This window comes from Brassica napus, chromosome A1 (genome assembly GCF_020379485.1).
Source record: "Brassica napus cultivar Da-Ae chromosome A1, Da-Ae, whole genome shotgun sequence".
NCBI lineage: Eukaryota > Viridiplantae > Streptophyta > Magnoliopsida > Brassicales > Brassicaceae > Brassica > Brassica napus.
Window position 1 is genome coordinate 25,763,668 of NC_063434.1, and position 22,519 is coordinate 25,786,186.

At 32.3% G+C, this 22,519-nt stretch overlaps 2 protein-coding genes, 1 long non-coding RNA gene and 1 pseudogene across 3 annotated transcripts; 3 read left to right on the forward strand and 1 right to left on the reverse strand.

The window, feature by feature from the left end:
• Positions 1 to 2,341, forward strand: LOC125577414. Its single transcript, XR_007315848.1, has 2 exons — positions 1 to 480; positions 1,828 to 2,341. It is a non-coding gene; the product is annotated as an uncharacterized LOC125577414 (long non-coding RNA).
• Positions 2,342 to 6,072: 3,731 nt separating this feature from the next.
• Positions 6,073 to 8,269, forward strand: LOC106428919 (protein IQ-domain 26). The gene is made up of 3 exons (XM_013869669.3): positions 6,073 to 6,928; positions 7,208 to 7,390; positions 7,479 to 8,269. The coding sequence occupies exons 1-3, from the start codon at positions 6,545 to 6,547 to the stop codon at positions 8,079 to 8,081; spliced, it is 1,170 nt and encodes a 389-aa protein (XP_013725123.2). The 5' UTR covers positions 6,073 to 6,544; the 3' UTR covers positions 8,082 to 8,269.
• An 8,658-nt stretch (positions 8,270 to 16,927) lies between these two features.
• Positions 16,928 to 19,415, forward strand: LOC106379337 (PYK10-binding protein 1-like). Its single transcript, XM_048738921.1, has 5 exons — positions 16,928 to 17,040; positions 17,123 to 17,345; positions 17,850 to 18,293; positions 18,398 to 18,856; positions 18,975 to 19,415. The coding sequence occupies exons 2-5, from the start codon at positions 17,145 to 17,147 to the stop codon at positions 19,227 to 19,229; spliced, it is 1,359 nt and encodes a 452-aa protein (XP_048594878.1). The 5' UTR covers positions 16,928 to 17,040; positions 17,123 to 17,144; the 3' UTR covers positions 19,230 to 19,415.
• A 6-nt stretch (positions 19,416 to 19,421) lies between these two features.
• Positions 19,422 to 22,028, reverse strand: LOC106381024 (annotated as a pseudogene).
• Between the last annotated feature and the right edge of the window lie 491 nt (positions 22,029 to 22,519).

Sequence of the window (22,519 nt, forward strand, 5' to 3'; positions counted from 1 at the left end):
GATAACTTGTGTGCTCATATTATATTTGTATAATCATTGAGTTGTATGAAAAAATGTTTCTCTGAGTAAATGGTCTCCAAGCAATCGAGTGCTTCTAGAAACATCATTTTGACATAAAATAGGCTAAGACTTGGTCGCTTCATCGGTTAACCCATTCATAAGTTTGCTCTATGCTCCTTCATACGTGTGTGTATTTTACGAAGAAATATGATCAAAGAAGGGTAGTATTGTAAATAAAAGCGAACAGCAGGGAAGTTTACAAAAAATGACAAAGACTTATACTCTTCTTATTGTTGTATCTACTTCTTCAGAGCGAAGCAAGAGACAAAGTACGTATATTGTATTTGGTAAGGAAGAGGAAGAAGCAGAGGTTCTTGAGAGATGGCCTGAAGAAGCTAACTTTAAAGAGTGCCAATGTCATAAAAGGGGTCCTATGGCACACAGGGTTAAGTCAGGCGAAAGAAGAAATTAAAAGAAAAGGTATATAAAATTAAATTTCATATATATTGTTATTAACGTTAATTAGGATTATGAGTTGGATAGATTCTTGTAATAGATGTATTAGCTTAAATATGGAGCTTGAAGCTCACTTCGACTATGTTCTTGAATGTATACAATAATATTATTTTTCACTATGAATTGTAACATTCATGTTCAGGAATCCAACTCAGCCTATATTGTTATGCAAGTGTTTCAGGCAAGGTTATTGTTTATTGTTCATGATTAAGTTTATTGGATAACTTGGATTAATTGGATTTTCATGTTTGACTTATTATAATATGTGTATATATCTTTTAGAGGTAAGAACAATTTGATTAACAATAGATAGGGTTGCTTACTATTAGCAGAAAGAATGAAATTAGATTATTGTACAGATGCTAGTAGCTGAATGAGATGAAACACGTACGAAGGTCTTCAATATGTGAGAGTTGCTGTAATGTAGATAACCGATATATATCCAGTTAGAATAGATGAGTTGGTGATGCGAGTGAGATTGAGAAGATGGATTTCATCTTTCCTTTTTCAACGTATAGAAATGGTAGATCATCGGTTTCAAATGTGCGGTTTTATTAAAAGCTATCTACATAACCCCAAACTTCATAATCTCTTCTTGTTTAAACAAACATATGAATCATATCATCATGTCGGTTCGCAAAATAATCAAGCTCTGAGATATGATCATGTGAAGTTCATTGATTCCCTTGACTTAAAAAGTTCATTGATTCGAATCAGTTAGGATGTTCTTTTTTTTTTCCGGCAGACGGTAGAAAATAATTTAGCAAAAAAAAAAAGACGAGAAAATAAATATGATTTCATGGACTTACACCATTTTGCAGATAAAATAAAATACACTCCACAATCCATTAGAATATTATATACAAATTAGTACAGAAAATACATCATGTGATGTGTGAAACTACTGGTAAATACACTAAAACATGAAAATAATACGTCTAAAAGCAGTTTTAAGTTTTTATTAATTAACATAATAGAGCAGTTGTTGCTACTATGATAGTTTTGTTTAACCAAACTCATCTCCTCCTTACAAACAAACTAAATTAACCTAGATTTAAGTGTATTATCTTAACTTAACTAAATTTAATATATACTTTTACTTTAATATTTAACATAAGCTTTGACTAACAAACAAAACAAAGTGAATCCACATCTCTTTCTTCTTCGTCTTGAATGCGCAAACATTTTTTATAGAATAAAATTTGTTTCTTCGAAATTTTTATTTTCAAGAAAAATTTAATCAACTATTATCTGTATTATTATATTTATCTTTTGAGATATGCAAGCTATATTTCTAATGGTGGTGTAAAGGTCATGTATACAACAATGTCAATGGCGAAGATCGCTTCAACCATGGTGTCTTTGTCTCCTCCTCTTCGTGCTCAGCTCCTACGTCCAAGATGCCGTCGATGTGAGGTCTCGTCCACCGGTGGTCATTGCTCTTCGTCGCGTCTCGTCAACATCGACTTCTCCACGTCTCAAGCCCACGACCTCTCCATCTCCAAATCATGTTCTATGGCGTGTCTCTGCTGCGTCATAGCCGACTCTCCATTGTCGTAAACGAGATGGGACGAGAAGTGCGATCTGCAACATCAACGGAGGAGTATCATTTTTTTGTAATTTTGGTCCTCTAGTTTACTCTTTCTTTCACAATATGCTTCAAACTTCCAATCTGATCAAATTACTTCACAAATTTACCCCAACATTGATGTACATATATGGATAACATACTAGTATGCACCGGTGTACATGTGAGTCGTTGTACAAGTGGACAACGATATGTGTGTACATTTGAATGCTATTTAAATTTGCAAATGTTATAACTTACAAATGTATGTTATATATCTTTATGAAATGCATCAGGAAAACCATTTGGTCATGCTCCTCCCGGGTACCATAAGCATCTCTTCGAAACCATTATCATCGTGGAACCAGAAACAAGGGATGTCCGTTTCATGTACATATGAATCATTGTAAATATGGATAGTGTAATTGTATGTACAACATATGATATACATATGAATCATTTATTTTTTCATTTTTTAATGAGTGGTATTTTCGTAAAATGAGATATCATATATGTACACATGAGCAGTTTACACATCGATGTACATATATAGATAACATACTAGTATACACCGGTGTACATGTGAGTCATTATACAAATGGACAACGATATGTGTGTACATTTCAATGCTATTTAAATTTGCAAATGTTATAACTTACAAATGTATGTTATACATTTTTATGGAATGCATCAGGAAAAACATTTGGTCCTGCTCCTCCCGGGTACCATAAGCATCTTTTCAAAACCATCATCATCGTGGAACCAGAAACAAAGAATGTCTCGTTTCATGTACATATGAATCGTTGTACATGTGGATAGTGTAATTGTATGTACAGCATATCATGTACATATGATTCATTTAATTTTTAATTTTTTAATAAGTAGCATTTTCGTAATTTTAACTTCATCTTCTCTAAAATCAGTTAGGGGTTTCTGCAATTTCCCTCTATTGCCGCCAGCCATTATTTCCACATTAATTATCAGTTTTTTTTCTTGTGTAGTATACCTTTAAACCTTTAGAAATATCGTATAAGACACAATTTCAAGCTCTAAATGATTCTATTTTTTCAAAAAAAAAAACTAAATCTTGCTTCATCTTTTTATTATTGTCACATCACGATGCGGATGAGTTGCAGAGCACGCTGTGAAGGAGAAAGCTCTCCGACAGCTTCCGGCATCACCGCTGTTTTTATTATATGATTACACCATTGTTTTCATGGTTACAAAATATAGGAAAGAAGATGAAATACTGAATAATTCCACTTAATCATATCTAAATTATACTTTAGTTAGAAAATAATAAAATAAGTTAGAAGAAAGTGTCTAATGAGAAATAACTGCACTAGAGTGTAATAAAAAACTTAAAACTGTTCTAGAGTGAAAATAACTCCTAAAATATTTGGTCGTGCGTAATCAATTTATAATGTAAGTCGGTCCATCCCATCAGTTCGGAGTCATCTCCCAAAGTACATTATATTGAGCTGTGGTTGGACAACCTAATGGCTTAACTCTTAAGCATGGAGGTCCACTCCGTCTCACCTAGAATGGTTCTAAACTTACTAATAGTGCTTAGAATATTTTTTACTTTCTTTTAATGTAATATAATACTCTATCCGAGAGTTTCGGACGGAAAACATATGTTTCTTGATATTTTTGAATGATGACACGTAAAAATACGTAGAAATACTGTTACAAAATATTACTATATTACATACTATTTTCACAAATTAATCTTCACACCATATATGAAAGATATGCAAACAAAAAATTATGATGGTTATAAATAATCTTTTTAATCTGTTCATTTCAAAATGATTCATGTTTTACCGTTTTACATACGTTAATAAAATATATTAAATTTTAATTATAATTATAGTTTCAATTTTGTGATTAATTACTTTTCATAATTTTTAGCCAAAAAATTAATAAACATAAGTAATTTTAAAATTTTACATTTTACTAATTTACCTAATAAAATATAGGGAAACTATATATTAAACTATGAAAAATGTATTTCAATTTTTTTTTTCAAAAATAGAATCGTTTTGAAACTTAGGGAATATTGATTAACAAATCATTAGAGCACAGTTTACTGATTCACATATAGTTAAATCACTGTTTTACTCAAATTTGACTCATTTGATAGCCATCGGAAGACTAATTTATGTCTGATCGTTAATATCGCCTACTTGGATTCAGCGTAAAAATAGCCTTGTCACAAATCTAAGTAATTCACTATTGCGGATATGTAAATATTTATTTTGGATAAAAATATAAATACTTAAATAGTCTCTTGTTTTTTTGTCACGTTAATTGAAATTATCGATCAGTTGTTTACTGGATATATACATTTTTGTTACTCCGACATTCCCATAACCGACTCTAGAATCTATACCCAACTCTAACAAACCACAACACAAAAAGTACAAAGAAGAACGTCAAAAAGTACATTGTTTCACAAAGTTAATTTCATTTCTCGAGGTAGACAGACGCAATGCTACTATTAATTTCTTTGATTGGTAACAGAAACTCATCATTAACAATAACAATGGAAAAGTCTTGGTCAACGTTCGTCAACCACGACCCTAACTAAAGTTTGGCATTGCCATTATATTGTCACTAAACATTTCGAGCAACTATAAATCACAAAATCACACTCATTCCATTTCTAAACAAGACTTGATTTATAACCAAGTCAACTACATGATTCCATATCCAATGCAGTTAGCTTAAGTGTATGCTTCCTATACCAAATAACAACGGATTAATTTTGCTCAAAAAAAACAACGGATTAATTAGCGGTTATGATTCGTAATCATTAAATATTTAACCTAAAAAATTGTTTGTTTTAGTTTGCATTTAAAAATAAATGGGATTATGGGTTGAGGACGGGAACAGAAGATAATCAAATTAACCTAATGACGACAATTACGAGAAGGGTATCTCTAAGATCGAGTAAGAACACAATGCTCCATAAAGACATTTTTTTTATTAATCAATGGGAAGGAAGGTACACCACTTTCAATCTCTGAGGTGTGTTTATTTGTAGTTTTAGTTTGAAAAAAATAATAAAAAGTATAATCTCTGTTCGTCTTCATTGCTTGTCTGCAGATCCGTGTTCCGTTGCGTTTGATTTTCTATTTTTCTTTCCATTTTTGCATATTTTAAAGAAGTAATTCGAATAAATAGATTAGTAAAAAAAATAGAGCGCTCCATATTTTGTCTTTCCATGACATCATTTTGTCTTGTAATTCAGTACTTCACGAGGTTGTGTCAGATCTTTTTTTTTACAGATAATTTTGCACTGCTCTAAAATCTAGACACTGCGTAAAAGAAATATACAGTAAATACATACTAGTATTACTCTCTCTATTCTAAAATGTAAAATGTAAGATGTTTAAAATAATTTTTGTGTTCTAATAAATAAGATGTTTTCATCTTTCTAAATAATTTTAAGTTTATCAAAAACTGTGTAGCCAATCAAATTTAATAATTATATTTTGTAATTGGTTAAGTAATTTTTATTTTATAATTTTAATGATACTTTTTAGATAAAAAGTAATTTTCTTAATAAGTGGTACTACGCAAAATTTTTATATTTCAGAACATAAGGAGTACTATTATTTTAGCTTAAGGTTTATTATCTCTTCTTTTGTTTTTATCAAATAATTTGCTTTCAAAATTTATGAGTAATGATTCCTACTTTTCACGTTTCAGAAAGTATGATTACAACTGTTGTCAGTTCATTGAAGCTGAATCCAAGGTATTTTCAAATGAAGTAACTGTTTGTCTCACAATTACAAAATTAAAAAAATTTAGTCTTTTATTATCATTATTATAGTCTTCTTCTTTTCCTGTTCAATAAATTATTTCGTGTGCAACTAATAAATTTTAAATCTATACTACTAGTATATTTCAAAAGATTGATTTGCTGAGAAAAACAAGTTTAACTTCACTTTGACGCTTAAGCTATAATTATGTTAATCATTCTAAATTAAAATACATTTTTTGGTAAAACAAATTAAAATACGTTACCTTATATATGAAGCTAGATCGTATAAACAAAAGGTTAGCTAGCTCTTTACCAAACGGTGCATTTCAAAACAAAAATTCTCCATAACAAATGTATAGAAATAGTTTATTATAATCAACATATTTGTCCCTTCCTGAGTTTAAATTCAAATAATACTTATATATAAATACGAACCTGATGCTTATTTTCAAGAATCTATTTCCATCGCTCCCACTCTCTCTCTCAAGTTCTTATCTCTCTCTCTTTTTTTATTTACAGTGCTTTCTTTCACTAAACATCATACTGTGTCTTCAGATTCAGTGCCATAATTTTTGTTTTTGTCTCCATTTCTTGCATATGAAAAGTTCTTCTGCGTATTTGTGATTTCTCACCTCTGAATCTTTTTACTCTTCAAATCGTGAAAACTTTTTTCACCGTTCTTCAAGAAGATGGGCAGAGCAGCAAGATGGTTCAAGGGCATTTTCGGTATGAAAAAGAGCAAAGAGAAAGAGAACAGAGTTTCCGGCGACGGTGAATATTCCGGCAACGGAGGAGGAGAAGCTGGTGGGTCCCTCATTCACCGAAAAGTTCTCCAAGCAGACTCCGTCTGGCTCAGAACCTACTTGGCAGAAACAGACAAGGAACAGAACAAACACGCTATTGCGGTTGCTGCCGCCACTGCCGCTGCCGCAGACGCAGCGGTTGCAGCTGCTCAAGCTGCGGTCGCGGTGGTTAGGCTAACAAGTAACGGAAGAGCCAGTGGATATTCCGGAGGGAACGGAGTGGAGCGGTGGGCCGCCGTGAAAATTCAAACAGTTTTCAAGGGCTATTTGGTAAATTACTAAAATATCTCCTTAAAACTCTTTTTGGTATCGTTTAGACACGAAAGTTCGAGTTTTGACATGTGGGTATAGCTTAGATTCGGATGTCTTAAGAAAAGCATGTCTGTACGTTGCTTGGTCCTTACACATCTTCCTGAATGAAACAGTACACGTCTTTGTTAATTTCAAGGAAAAAAATTAGATTCTTTTTTTTTTTCAAATCAAACACTTCAATAATGATTAAGCTTTTCCTGAGTCTTATAAAAATATTAAATTTGAATTTTGTTTTAGGCGAGGAAAGCGTTAAGAGCTTTGAAAGGTCTGGTGAAGCTCCAAGCTTTGGTGAGAGGATATTTAGTTCGCAAACGCGCCGCCGAAACGCTTCACAGCATGCAAGCTCTCTTCAGAGCACAAACTAGCGTTCGGTCTCAACGCATCAACCGTAACAACATGTTACATCCTAGACATTCCCTTGTAAGAAGAACCATTCACTTCTATTGTCGGTCTCAGTTTCTACCACAAATCTCTATTATCAAACTTTTGTTTAATGATTATTAAATAGGAGAGGTTTGATGATTCAAGAAGCGAAGTCCATAGCAAGAGAATATCAATCTCTGTTGAGAGAGAGAACTTCAACAACAACGTATATGATGAGACCAGTCCCAAGATTGTTGAGATTGACACTTACAAAACGAAATCAAGATCGAGGAGAATGAATGTTGCAGTATCCGAATGTGGTGATGATTTCATCTATCAAGGCAAAGATTTCGAATGGAGTTTTCCAGGAGATAAATGCAAGTTTCCTACGGCTCAAAACACTCCAAGATTCTCTTCATCGATGGCGAGTAATCATCATTACTATACACCGCCTTCACCGGCGAAAAGCGTTTCCAGAGACGTTTGTTTTAGGCCGAGTTATTCTGGTTTGATGACACCGAGTTATATGGCTAATACTCAGTCGTTTAAGGCCAAGGTGCGTTCCCATAGCGCGCCGAGACAGCGTCCTGATAGAAAGAGGTTGTCTCTTGATGAGATTATGGCGGCTAGGAGTAGCGTTAGCGGCGTAAGGATGGTCCAACCGCAACCGCAGCAAGAAAAACGTTCATCTTGTTCTTATGATCGTCAGTTTCCTCAAGAACCGGCGGACTTTAGATTCTATAACTAGAAAGAAACGTTTATTTCGTCCTTGAGAAAAAGATCTTCATTGCTTTTTGACTTTTCATCGAGGACTTCTTTTATTTTCTTTATCTTTTGGTCTTTTATTTTCTCCCTTTTCTTCGGGCTCTTATTTTTGTAAAGTTTTGCTTTGGAAAAGAAAATGTTAAATTTGTTTCTAGTTATTTACTAGTACTACAACTTACTACTATTCATACTGAAATGTGTGTTTATATAGCCAGAGGCGTGCCTACAGTGTATCGAAAAAGGCATTCGCCTCAGGCCCCCGATTAATATGACTGTTTTTAGGGCCCCAAAATTTAAAATAATTTCTAGTATAGTGGTTTAGACTTATTAAAAAAAAACATTTCTACCAAAATTAATTAATTTATTTTTTGAATTCATGTATTTTTTTTCTATATGACATAATATAACATATTTATGTTATAAAATTATTCTTTTATTGTATTAGACTTGTGTATTTGGTGAAAATAATAAATCATATTAGAAAATTATTTTCATTACGGTTATAAATAAATTTATTTTTAAAACTTGCCTTAGGCCCCTAAAACTCTTCGCACGGCACTGTATATAGCGATGAACTAATTAATGTTATATACATTAGAAAAATAAGAATCTGATTCAAAAGATCATGTACAAGAGTAATATGTTAAGGTTATATCATTTAAATATATTAATAGATTAACCAAACTTGGTTATATGTTTTGGAGAATTTGAAATTCAAATATGTGAGTGTAATCGAGAATATATTAATAACTACTACCTATGATGACGAAATGAGGTTGAAATTTGCAATAAAATTGCGAATCCATGTAGCATCAGACAAGTACGATATGATGTTATCATTACTACGAAAATTTCAAAATCTTTTGTTATGTTTCTACATCTAATCATTATTAAACCCACCAGGGAATATGATTGGCGGAGACCGATACGTGTTTACGTCATCATATTCGTTCTTCAGAAACCCGAAAATAAAATAAAATTTACTTCAACGGCTTTTTATAATCTCTATTTACCATGTCAAAGAAAAGGATAAGAGCTACATTAATATCGTAATCTGCCAAAAAGATTCCATACTAGCCTTTTAAATAAGGTTTTAACCTTAATTATAGTTTAGACTTCAGACTCTAGATGAATATGCTTTTACATTTCAAAAAGCATCGAGGGAAATTTGTCTCATTGAGTTTCTTTGGATAACATCGTACTATTTTTTCTTCGTGTTGTTAACGATCACATTTTTGGATGATGAGATTCTTGTATTGTTTTGGACCACTAAGAGCTCATAAAACTACTGTCAACTTTTTAAGATATAAAACTGTGTGCTATACTATGCTCGATCTATCTTCACGTCTACGTATAAGTTTCTCAACATTCTCCAACAGGAAAGAAAATAAAAACCGAAGCTGGACAGAAAGAGAGTAAAAAGTTGGTAAACGTACCAATCATCATTATAATTACGAAAAAAAGTTTGAGCCATTTAATGGGGGCTTATCATGGGTCAGACTTCAGTAACTTTGAGATGAAACCAAAAATAAATGAATATTTTCGTTGGATTATCCTAAAAAGGCTTTCTTTTTATTTTACTCTCTTCGTAAGATCTTTTGCTTTGAGCAGCTTCAAGAAAATCTACGGCTTACGGAGTAGCATCTTGGAACATTCAACCCTGCAACCAAAATCAACACATGATATATAAGCAACTTGGATCAAATCAGCCTTGTTATTAAAATAGAATAATTCCAATGGTTTATTCTATTTTAAAGTAATTTTTACTCTAAAATAGAATAAGTTTCTATCAAATAGTTTACTTTACATTCAACTCTAAAAAGAATATATTTAAATATTCTTTTTTATTTTATGACTAATACATTTTACTTACAAAATTTATAAATTGATCCCTTATATTTTGTTTTTCACAAAGTTCTTATAAATTATATATTTATATCAAACATTTCTTAACTTAAAAATTACATTATATTAAAACATAATACATTTAGCTTAAACATCACTATTAGTTTATATTTCCCATAAATGATCAATTAACGAATTTTGAAGCGCAAAATGAGTTTTTTTTGTCTTTGATTTTTCTAAATTGACCAGATGAACAATAAGACCATATGCTAACATCTGAAATGCGGCCGTTACTTTTTGCAAAGACGATAATCCAACCACGCCCGCTGCATCCCTTTTTTTGTCTGAAGTATTTGTCATAACTTTCAACAGCTTCGATTATACGAAGGAATAGAGGATGAGACATACGATATCTCCTACGAAACATAACATCATTGTACATCGGCATCTCCGAAAATTAATCTATGAACAATCTATAACTTGGTGATCAAACAACATCGGTTATCAATACCTTAAAAGAAGGAAATACTGATTTTTTGGAACAACTAAAGAAGACAAGAGCACATCGAGAATATCAATTGGAGATTCAAAAGAAGAATTATGCTTTGAATGAGTAGAAGAAATAAAACAAATATTTATTTTGTGACTTGATTTCAGTGTAAGATCCAGAAGTTCGTGCATATTTTCAAGAGGAATGAACACATATTTTACAAAAAGACGTGGTCAACAACATGAACAAGAAGATATTCGTTCGTCTACCTCATCTGGACAATACTTTAACAATCTTGGTGGATCTGGAGGCAATTTACCAGAATATTAAATCACAATTATCTATGATTTTAATTTTATGTTGTGTTGCTTATTTCTAATTTTAGTATTTGTTTTCTTTGGCTAATTTTATAAAATTGTTTTTAATTTTAATGCTTGTTTCTTTGGCTAATGATAATAAGTTTCAAACGTTCATATATTGTCTTGAAGAGAATTATGTGGTGTTTGCATAATTAAATTACATAAATAGTTACAAAATGAAAAGTTTAAAAACTAAAAGGACTAAAGTATAAATAAAAAAAGTTTCATTATATAATAGAGTTACTCCAAATCCCCTATATATTATTTGAGAAGCATTGCAACATTTTTTGTAGCCACATGTCATCATTAGAATGATTCTTAGAATCCTTAGAGAAATAGGTTGGTCCATCTAAATATATAATAAGTTTTTTATTAAACCACAATAAATGCATTATTAAATGTGCTTCATTATTTCCTTTAATAAAATTACGGAATTGCCTAATGTGGCTAAAGTATATATGACAATTAATGATTTTGAATAATAAAGATTTGATAAAAACAAGTGTGTATTATAATTATATTTGTTTAATTTTAAGCTATTAAAATAAATTAAACAATCATAGTAACTATATAATAAAAATTAAAAAAATTATTTATATATTATATTTTAAATTTTTAAAAAACGAGTACAAATTACTAAAACTGGTAAAAGTTTCACATTCAAATTTTATGATCTATGATTTAAAACTATTGTTATGACATGATACAAATAATTAAAAAATAATATAAGTTGAAAGTCTCATTTAATAAGTATCAAAAGAAAAGATATATAAATATATGTATCATTTTTAATTAAACTATATGCCATATAAAAATATATAAATATCTTAATTTGAAATTTATTTTGATCATTTTTTTGATAAAATTTTTGAAAGAAATATTGACAACTTAATTTTTTAAAATATTATAAATTACTTAAACCATTAATCCCACAGTGAAAATTTTGTTATCACTAATTTAGACTTTTTGCTATAACATATACAAATGATAAAAAAAATATGAGCAAAAAGCATCATCTAATAAATATTAATATTAAAATATACCATATATATGTTACTATCATTTAAATTTAATTATATATCATATCAAATAGAAAAAATATTTTTTTGATTTATAAAATTTATTTATATGTTCGCACTAATTTAATTATATAAGTAGTTGATAATAATTTTTTAATTATTCAATATATATTTATTTATTTCATAATATGTTATAAACATATAATATATAAAATAATTTATATATATAATATTTATCCCGCGCAAGGCGCGGATCTTAACCTAGTATTCAAATATAAAGTAAAAAATAGAGTTACACTATTCTATTTTAGAGTGGGATATATAGTGGAGTTGGAGAAGAATTTACTCTATAATAGAGTTTAGTGTAGAAAATAGAGCGGAATTTGAGATGCCCTAACGTCATCGTCAAAGGCTTTGCAACGATATTGATGGTGAAATCTGCAATGTCTTGGTCAACTGCCCTCAAGAATTCATCAGATGGCTTCCTGCAAATATGAACCCGGTTAGAGAGAAGTCCTGGTTATAACCGGTTTAGAGGTGGAATGTGTATATATGTACCTCTCTCATAACGCTGCCGTGCGATACGAAACCCTAGATCGGTCTGATGAGTACCGTTGCTGGTGGCTGACGACAGGAGGGGAGAGAGTGAGGCCGTCGAGTCGTTGCTGCGGAATAGGAGAGAACATAACACTAAAAGGCTTTTTGTCCATTTCAAGTTTATTGGATCGGGCAAATACTAACTACATTGACGAGATTTTTTGGATGATTTATAGGCCACATGTATTTAAAGAAGAATTAAAGCCCATGAAACGTAAAGGTGTTCATGCCAAATTTACATATATATAAATATCTTATATAAAAAAAGATTTAGTAGCAAAAATATTGAGAGAGCGAGAACATGAGTAATGAACATGGTGCCACGACAATCTCAATGTAACCCTCTTTGATCTATCATTTCCTCAACTAATAACTACTGCGTAATTGGATCGTGCATCTAAATAACAATACAGTGCTGGACTGCTGGCTGTCGCATGTTTTGTTTATTTATTTACTTGATACTCGTATAGTCGCTTCGTTGGAACCGATCCAACGATCAATCCTTACCGTAATCTGTATTATTTTCTTTTGTTTAGAATCGTATTTTATATTACTATAACTAGGGATTGGTCCGCCCTACGGGCGGGTGAGTTTATACTAAAATTATTATTAAAATATATTTTAATTGTATAAAACAGTTGAAATTTACTTTATACTGAAATAATTAATATAATCTGTTTTTATTCTAAGATTATATTGAAAATTTTATTAAATTTTGCTGGGTTGAATTGAAAAGACCACTAATATTTTTGTTGGAGAACACAAAATTATTAAATTAGAAAATTAAGTTAAATGTAATGATTTATATTTTTCTATTTGATTTTGATTTCAATTTGACATAGTTGAAAAAAATCTAAAGCAAGAATGATTAATTTTTATTATTTCTAAGAGTACCAGATTTTAATATTATTACAACAACTAATTTCTCACGATAGTAAATTAATACATCCACCTCCAAGCTAAATCAATTGAAAATCAAATATAGTGATAAAATTATAAAAAGATAGATTTTAAAGTAATATAAAAATAGTTTCAATAATGTATTAGTATATATTATGTAACAGCAAATGATGTTTTATAATAATGTTTTCAGTTTATATTAGATTTTAAATTTATAATAAAAATTTTCTTTAATTTTAAATTTCATTTTAAATTTTGATGTGTTACAACTATTTCTATATTTATATGGTTTGTTTTAAAATTTCTGCAACCATTTGTTCTCAAATTATCTCATTTTAATTATTGTAATTAATTAATTTTGCATTTATTGGGAAAATATATTGCATTTTTGATTAATAGTAACACAATTTCTTGTTTTATTTGGTTGATCATTTAATCATATACAGAATTTAAAAATGATATTTATGTGTAATTTTAAGTATGTCTATTTGTTATTGTTTCCTCGTGTTTTATTTCTCATAGTATTATTTTATATTGTGTTTAATTTTAAAACTATTAGTAATATATGTATTTTGATTTAAGACATATCTCTTTATTCATTGGATACGAAAGGTGGATAGATTTTATATATTTGAATGAATAAATAATTTTATATTTTTTGTTTCATTCTCCGTTTACAAATTTTTAAAGGTTTTCGCATTTTGAGCAAAAAATTTTATTAGTCGGGTGACTACTGATAAGTAACTAACGCTGGTTGATGAGCTGAAAGTGAAGCTGGTATGGAATTGTGTATATATTATACAACCTAATCATTTTTTTCATCCGGGGGTTGGAAAATATGGGACAGTGTGAGAGAAATCTCATGTATATGGACTTAAGATCTCATTAGAGATCCTGAGATTGTAATTCCTTCAAATTCAATAATATTACACTACTTGTCCTCTATCAACTACATATCAATTCTTGATAACAACGCAGAAGAATCATGATGCCGGAAACTGGAGCTGGTCACATAATTTCAATTCTCTCCAGGTCAAGTTATCTTACGTTAATTGTATCCCACAATGAACATGTGTTCGTAACTCATGTACAGAACATAATTTAGAGTTTCACCAAACGACATTAGTCTGGCATCACCTTGCCAGAGCCAGAGAGAGTTGTTTCTGTTTTCCTTATGAAGCTCTTGTATCTGCATTGCAACTCGTAAAAGATTTGAAAAGTGCATTTCTCAGAATGGTTTTGCCATTTTAACATTTCATAATCAACGTTACAAATTGTGCGCTTGGGTTAGAACTTTAAAAAAAATCGGAACTGAAATCCTTGGATGTGATAAAAGGGTAAATAATGAACCAGAACATAACATTTGTAAGCAATTGAGCTCCTGCACAAGTCTGTCACTTAAAAACATGTTTAGACGGGGAGAAACATGAGCAGCAGTTCTTTCAAAAAAAAAAGAAACATGAGCAGTGAGCACCTAACATGTAGACCACGGAATACTTAAACCAGGAGACGATTACTTGAAAAAGGTAAAGCGATAATGTTAAACTACATTGGATGTAGTCAGCTGGCTTCATTGATAAAGGTCAAGCGATAATGCTAAACTAATAAAAAGGCTGTTGAATGATCGTTAACTTTGAATCGAGGATCACCAAATCCACATCCATATGCTCGTCGGCTCTCTTAACATTCCTCCCTCCAAAACGAAGGAGATGTGTCATAATTGTGGCATTGAAACGACCAGCTTCCAAATCCGAGAAGTGGAGCTAAGTAATCGCAATTCTTGAAAGTTTTAGTTTCCGCAAGAGTATGATTCCAAAGAGGTTTGTGATTTGACTTGACCACCATAAGACCATATATATACAGCTGTACAACTGCTTTGGTTGATGGGAAGGTGAAAAATCTGAATCTCATCAACCAAAACCATATCAACAGCCAAAACGTATGATTAATTGCATTAAATTACATAATATGGAATCAATAGAAGTCGATCCAATAGTATTGACCGGGACGATGCGGAAGAGACGGTGATCGTCGGCGAAAACCAACGGACACACAAGGAGGAGAAAGGGTGAGGGTTTCAATAGTATGGGTCTGTACATGAAATACATAGACGGCCCAGTACGAATTCAGATTGACAAAACAGAAACAAAGCAAGAGTCATTTTTAAAGAAGTTGTACACGTGGCAGAAGAAGCCCCATGCTTCCTGATGATGTGGAGGGTTGTGTGCAGAGCACAACTCTACTTTATATATATAAGATAAGATAAGATACTACAATTATTGAGACGTCTAATTATTTAAACAACTTGAAATTAAAAATTTAATTTATTATGTATGAAGCTTCCTTGAACTGCACGGTCATGCGATCGTTGGAATTTGGAAACGTATTGCCTTATTCGATCAAATATGCTATTTGACGTAGAACATAATTTTTATACTGATTCATTTTCTAGTATGGACTGTAAATAATTGTTCGTCGATTTTTACAGAATTAGGAAATCAATGAATAATTACCCATTTGCTCTCTGTAGTGATGGGTTCAGTTACCCGTTCGCTTTTTCGGATCTTGGTTTGTATTGTTTTAGAATTTCAATGGGTTTGTGTTGAAAAGAGTCGTCGGTTCTTAGCTGGATTCATGCTAGGGATAGGCATCCTTAGTCTATGCTGGGCTCGCCGTCTTTCCGATTCGTCGGTTTGCACTTAAAGTGTCGTAGAGAGGCTAGGGTTCGTACCTTGAAGCGTCGTCGGGAGATTAGGGTTTGTGCTAATTGGCGTCGTCGGATTTCCTATCGGCATTGGCAGTTGTTGATCATGAATTGTAGTTTCTAAAATTTGTCAGTTTGTTCCATAAGTCTTTTTTACACTTTTTTTGGGGGGCTTATGCAACTTTGTAGCAACTATAATTTTAATTAATGATTATTTACCTTTTAGCAAAAAAAAAATGAATAATTACCTAATCAACCATAACGTAAATCTATATTATATGACATCTGATCAAAATGAGATTTAACTCTATCTTAACGATTGAAAGATTTATGTGGAAATACAAATAAGTTTTTTTTTTTTGAAAGCATTGTTCTTTAGCAAGTCATACAATTTAATTAAAAGAAATGTCGACTCGTGGGACTCGTGTTATTTATTTATATTAGCATAACAATAATATAAATAAAATACATTATCACATTCTGAGCACGTCGAGTCTAACTCGTGGGACGTGTGTGGCATTCTCCACTGCTTAATCGGATGATCTAAGATGGTTACTGTTAACTTAATTAAAGCGATAGAGAGGTAGTATATATTGCATGTATAAATTTTACATTCATCCGAAATTCAAACTAATATTTTGTGGTTAAGCATGACATGGCTAAATTGGCAAGGCCTCGACGCCACCGCTAAAAGTTTAAGACGGAATACATCCCATGCCGCTGGATTTGAATCCGCTAATAACGACTATTCTTAGCTGAATTGTCAAACATCATTATGCACGATCATAACTTTAAACTTTAAAGCATATAATTATTACTACTATCAGATCACTAATATCAACTATTCATATTCAACTCATTTGCTTCATATTGACAACAATATACTATTCTAATGACTCGTGGATCACGAGATTATATAATATTTATATCCCCTTGTATTAATTAATTACTGGCATAAGTTTAATAAGCTCAATAAATACCAATGTAGTTCTTCGTATTGATCACTAACTCTCACCCTCTCCTCTCAGGTCAACTCTCACTCTCTCTCATATGATTATAGATCTGTAGAAAACTTTTTGATTATAAAACATTTCGTGTTCGTAATTACAGGTAATATTCGTAAGCAAAAGAGATGGCCCAAAAGGTGGAAGCACAAGGAGGTAATGGAGGCAACCAATGGGATGATGGATCAGAACACGATGCTGTAACCAAGATTCAGACAGCTGCAGGTGGGAGCGGTATCCAATATGTTCAGTTCGACTATGTCAAGAACGGACAAACCGAAACAGCCCCTCTTCGCGGTATCAAGGGCCGTGCCATCGCAGCTGATCCGGTACCAATACAATTTCCTTATGTTTCGTTAAAGAAAAAACACTTTCCTTATGTTGCTTAAACTTTTCTATATGTTATTATGAGATGGGCTTAAATTAAAACAATATCAAGATTATATATTTTCAATGTTATTATATCGGTGTAAATTAGCATAATAGATCAGGATTAGATATTACCAGACATAGTTAAAAGGCAATGCTTATATCATACTCATTTGTTTCAAAATGATGTGGTCACACATAAAAGCAATTATATTAAATTTTAATTTTAAATACATATTTTTCTATGATAATCTATTTCCACAATTTAAACTAATAGAATTTCAATAAACACAATTATTTTTGAAAATTACAATTTGTCATTATTACCTAATAAAAATACATAAAATATAAAAATGTACTTTTTGAAACAATTTTTTTCCATATCATATATCTTTCTGAAATGGAATATGAGTATTTTCTTTTTGAAGTTATTGACCTTTTGAACTTCCGGTGGATCTTTTCAGTTTGTGATTAACCATCCAGAGGAGCATCTAGTTTCAGTAGAAGGTTGGTATGACTCTTCTGGTATCATTCAAGGGATTAAGTTCAACTCCAACAAGAAGTCTTCTGATGTTATTGGATACAATGATGGTACTCCATTTACCCTCCAAGTTCAAGACAAGAAGATTATTGGCTTTCATGGATTCGCTGGAGACAATCTTAATTCTCTTGGAGCTTACTTTGCTCCATTAATAGCCGCCCCTCCTTCAGTTCCCCCGAAGAAGCTTGAAGCTAAGGGTGGTATGTCTGGAGCTGAGTGGGACGATGGTGCTCACGACAATGTTAAAAAGGTATCTGTAGGACAGGGCGAAGATGGTGTAGCAGCTGTCAAGTTTGAATACACAAATGGTTCTCAAGTGGTGATTGGAGCTGAACGTGGGACACCAACATTGCTTGGATACGAAGAGGTACATTAAAACATATTATATATATATATATAATATGTTTTTTTCCTTTTTAAAAACCTATGTGGACTAGTTTCAAAATATTGTTTCCCCTGCCTCTTGCGCAGTTTGAGCTTGAATCAGATGAATACATAACCATCGTGGAAGGCACCTACGACAAAATCTTAGGGAGTGATGGCCTGACGATGCTTACTTTCAAGACTAACAAGAACAGAACATATGGGCCGTATGGCCTCGAAGGTAGCACACACTTTGACCTCAAGGAGGAAGGTTACAAGATTACAGGGTTCCATGGACGAGCTGGCGCGACTATTAGTGCTATTGGAGTTTACTTAGCTCCAGTAGGCACCATCCCCTTGACTCCTGCACAACCAACCAAGAAGCTAGAAGCTAAGGGTGGTGAGGGAGGAACATCATGGGATGATGGTGCTTTCGACGGTGTACGAAAAGTGTCTGTAGGACAAGCCCAAGATGGTATATCAGCGGTTAAGTTTGTGTACAACAAAGGTTCTTCTGAAATCATAGGAGATGAACATGGAAAGAGTACTCTACTTGGATTCGAAGAGGTACTTAGTTCTTGCTTTATTTTTTTTTGTCTTTACATCAGGATGGTTTCGTTTTTCTTTTCATTTTTTTCAAAGATATGGACTAATGTCAGTTTGGTTTGGGCTACTTTGGTGGCAGTTTGAGCTTGACTATCCAAATGAATACATCACGGAAGTAAATGGCACATTCGATAGAATCTTTGGGAGTGACTCCGCGGTACTTACCATGCTTACGTTCAAGACTAATAAGCCAGCAACATATGGTCCCTTTGGGCTTACCGCTGGCGAGGCCTTCGATCTCAAGGAGGAAGGCCACAAGATCGTTGGGTTTCATGGAAGTACTGGTGATCTGCTTCATAAATTTGGAGTCCACGTCCTTCCCATCACCAACTGATATTGGATATCTTGAATTTGTCACGCTTTTGTTTTCTTCCTCTCTTAATGGTCTTTGAACTTTTGAATAAGCTTTTTCCACGTTTTACTAGCCGCTGCTATTTGTTTCAAGGTTTTCTTCTTATGTTGTTGTTCTGTCTAAGCTGGATTCGTGATCCGTCTTAATGAATAAATTTTATTTGGAGTTTTTGTCTAGTTCCTTAAATTATATATTAAAGGGTCTTACTTGAGTGACTGACTAGAGAAATGTAACATATCTCTATTTGATTATGGGAAATTTCCCTTTTACTAAGCAAAACAAGAAAATCAGAGATTTCTTGACATTATATACAAAGACGAGATTTCTAAATGTAAGCATACATTGTTGTTTTAGGTGACAAAATAATATGCTAAGCGGTTTGCTTGAATAAACGGAAAAACTTAATGAAAATTTGGGCTGTTTTGTTTTTAGGTGTTACAAATATAATGCATAAAGTTTATAATATTATTTATTTATTATATATTTTTATTTCAACTGTGAGATACTGTTTAAGAACCAATTTATGGAAATGCTCTCAGAAAATTTCATTAAAAATGCTCTTAGAAACTTTTTTTTTTTGGTCAAAGCTCTTAGAAAATTTTAATGAAGGATTCTCACAAGGGTTTTCAGTATATATTAAATTTAAATTTTAATAAACTATTTTTATAAATATCTTAAAGTAAATATTTTAAGGTGATTTTTTCATAATTCATAAATACCTATGATAAAATAATAATATTTTATATATTTGCATTTTTTTATTTAATTTGAGATGTTGTTCGATGAAATTTATATTTGCATTCATAAATACCACATATTTTCTTTATGATGTTGTTATGCCTGACATGGATCAAATCAACCATTTTATATAAAATCAACCACACATAAAACATCAGGCATAACAACATCATAAAGGAGACAATACTTAAAAAACACTTGAAACATAAACAAACAGAACAGAAAAGGTAGGAAACTTATTCACTCGAACATAATTGACAATTTCAAAGGAATGAAAGGAAAACATGTGATGATCAATTAGTGATTGAAAGGACATGAACTCCAAACTGATGTAGCAGCTCGCTGACTTTTCCGTGGAACCCGACGATCTTGGAGCCTTCCTCTTTGAGTTCGAAGGGTGCCCCAGAGCTTCAATTCCAAAGGGAGCAGACGTTTGCTTATTAGTCTTGAACCTAAGCATGGTAAAGACTTCAGAGTCACTCCCAAATATCTTATAATATGTGCCTTCAACTGACGTGATGTACTCACTCGGATAGTCAAGTACAAACTGCGATTAAAGCAAACCAAAACAAAACAATAAAGTGAATTTTGATGAAGAAAGAGTCCAACCGAATAAAAGCAAACAATAAGTACCTCTTCGAATTCGAGTAAAGTACTATTTCCATGTTCATCTCCTTTAATTTCCTCAGCCCCCTTGGCGTATACAAACTTGACGACTGAAATACCATCTTGTGCTTGTCCAACAAACAACTTTCTAACGCCATCGTAAGCACCATCATCCAATGCGGTTCCTCCATCACCACCAACTGCTGGTAGCTTTTTGGCAGGAGTCAAAGGAGTTGTGGTTGTAACGAAATACGCACCTAAGAGCATGTAGAACCTCTCCGGCGCGTCCATGGAACCCAAGAAGTTTACCACCGTTTTTTTCCTTGAGTACAAACTTTTTTCTGTCTCTAATCGATGGGGTGGAGAGGCTTCCCTTTGAATGTATAGAAGGTAATAGATGTGATGACGTCGACTCATGGCCAAATATTTTGTCGTAGGTTACCTGCACTGCTGTGATGTATAAATGGTGGAGGCAGGATAGCTTTTTACTAGGGTCAATTTGCTAACAATTACAATTTACAAGGGTCAATAATTTAGTTATTTAACGTTTCATCAAATTTTAGAAGGAAATATAAGTAAATGTTTTTTTCATATGGGTCATTTGACCCCCTAATTACACTGTGGCTCCGCCACTGCTTGATGATGTAGTCGTCTGCGTCAACCTCAAACTGAAAAAAATAGAAATAAACATCTCGTGAGTAGGGAATTTGTAATGGATTATGTCTATGTAGACCATAATTGGTGCAAATGGGTCTAGTCTTAGTAAGAATCAGTCCTAATTAAGGTTCCAAATGGTAACTGCGCGCGGTTTGAGCAGTGCGGAACAAGTGGTTTAACTGTGGTACGGTTTTAACAGTTATAAAAACGTATAGATATATGATATATGTAGAGATTTTTGTTAGTGTTAACTGCGATGCGGGGCGGAGCGGTTCGTAACATTCGAAGCCAAAGATTCTGAGGAATATAAACAATTTAGTAAGTTTTAATAATATATATATTATTTTTACAAATTTGGTAACTTGTCTATATAAGTTCTTTCGTAAATTTTGGATTTGCTTCATTCTCATTTTTGAGATTTAGGTCTTGCTTGGTAGACTGGTAGTGTTGTAGGGAAGTAATTCCTCCCTATTATTGAGTCTTGAGTAGTTTAACGAATGCAAATGATAAGTTGAGCAAATAAAAATGGACGCAACAGTATACCGTTTCGAATCCAAGTAGTGTCTGTCGTATTCCCTCCCATGTTCAGCTCCTTCAACCTCCTGAGAACCCTTCTCGTACACGGCATTGATAAACGATACACCATCTTGGCCTTGTCCTACATGCACCTTTCTAATGCCGTCATAAAAACCATCATCCCATACATCTCCTTCCACACCTCTTTGTGCTTCCACCTTTTGATCCATCGTTTGCTTGCTTTTGATAAGTCCTTCAAAGTACTTGTAACAACGAATTAATTAAAATTATTGTATTGACGTAAAGCTAAATTTTACAAATCTATTATCACATGAGAGACTGAGGGTTAACCTGATCAAAGATATAGATAGAGAGTCCAGTTATCCATTTATTGAGGTCCTGAAGGATATAGGCCATCAGTTACGTAATAAATGTCAATATTTTTATTTATATAATCTCGTGATCCACGAGTCTGTAATATATTAAATCGTTGTGGATATGAAGCAAATGAGTTGAATTTTAGCACATAAAATTGCTGTCAGCGATCTCATTTTAATTTGAAATAAGAAAATCACACTAGCTGATTTTATATGCAATAAAAATGAGACTTATTCTTTTGTTTTGCCAGTGAAGTTTCGTTTTTAAGATGGGCAAATTGTGTGTTTAGGCTTGTAATTTAAAATACACTAGATCCAGACCCGCGCTGTGCGCGGGATTTCTTTATAAAGTTTTCTTTATCGTTTTTAAATTAGATT

Coding starts and splice junctions, on each gene's coding strand:
- LOC106428919 (XM_013869669.3), top strand. CDS start 6,545: ATGGGCAGAGCAGCAAGATGGTTCAAGGGCATTTTCGGTATGAAAAAG. Junction 6,929..7,207: donor CAGTTTTCAAGGGCTATTTG/GTAAATTACTAA, acceptor ATTTTGTTTTAG/GCGAGGAAAGCGTTAAGAGC. Junction 7,391..7,478: donor TACATCCTAGACATTCCCTT/GTAAGAAGAACC, acceptor ATTATTAAATAG/GAGAGGTTTGATGATTCAAG.
- LOC106379337 (XM_048738921.1), top strand. CDS start 17,145: ATGGCCCAAAAGGTGGAAGCACAAGGAGGTAATGGAGGCAACCAATGG. Junction 17,346..17,849: donor GTGCCATCGCAGCTGATCCG/GTACCAATACAA, acceptor GGATCTTTTCAG/TTTGTGATTAACCATCCAGA. Junction 18,294..18,397: donor CATTGCTTGGATACGAAGAG/GTACATTAAAAC, acceptor CCTCTTGCGCAG/TTTGAGCTTGAATCAGATGA.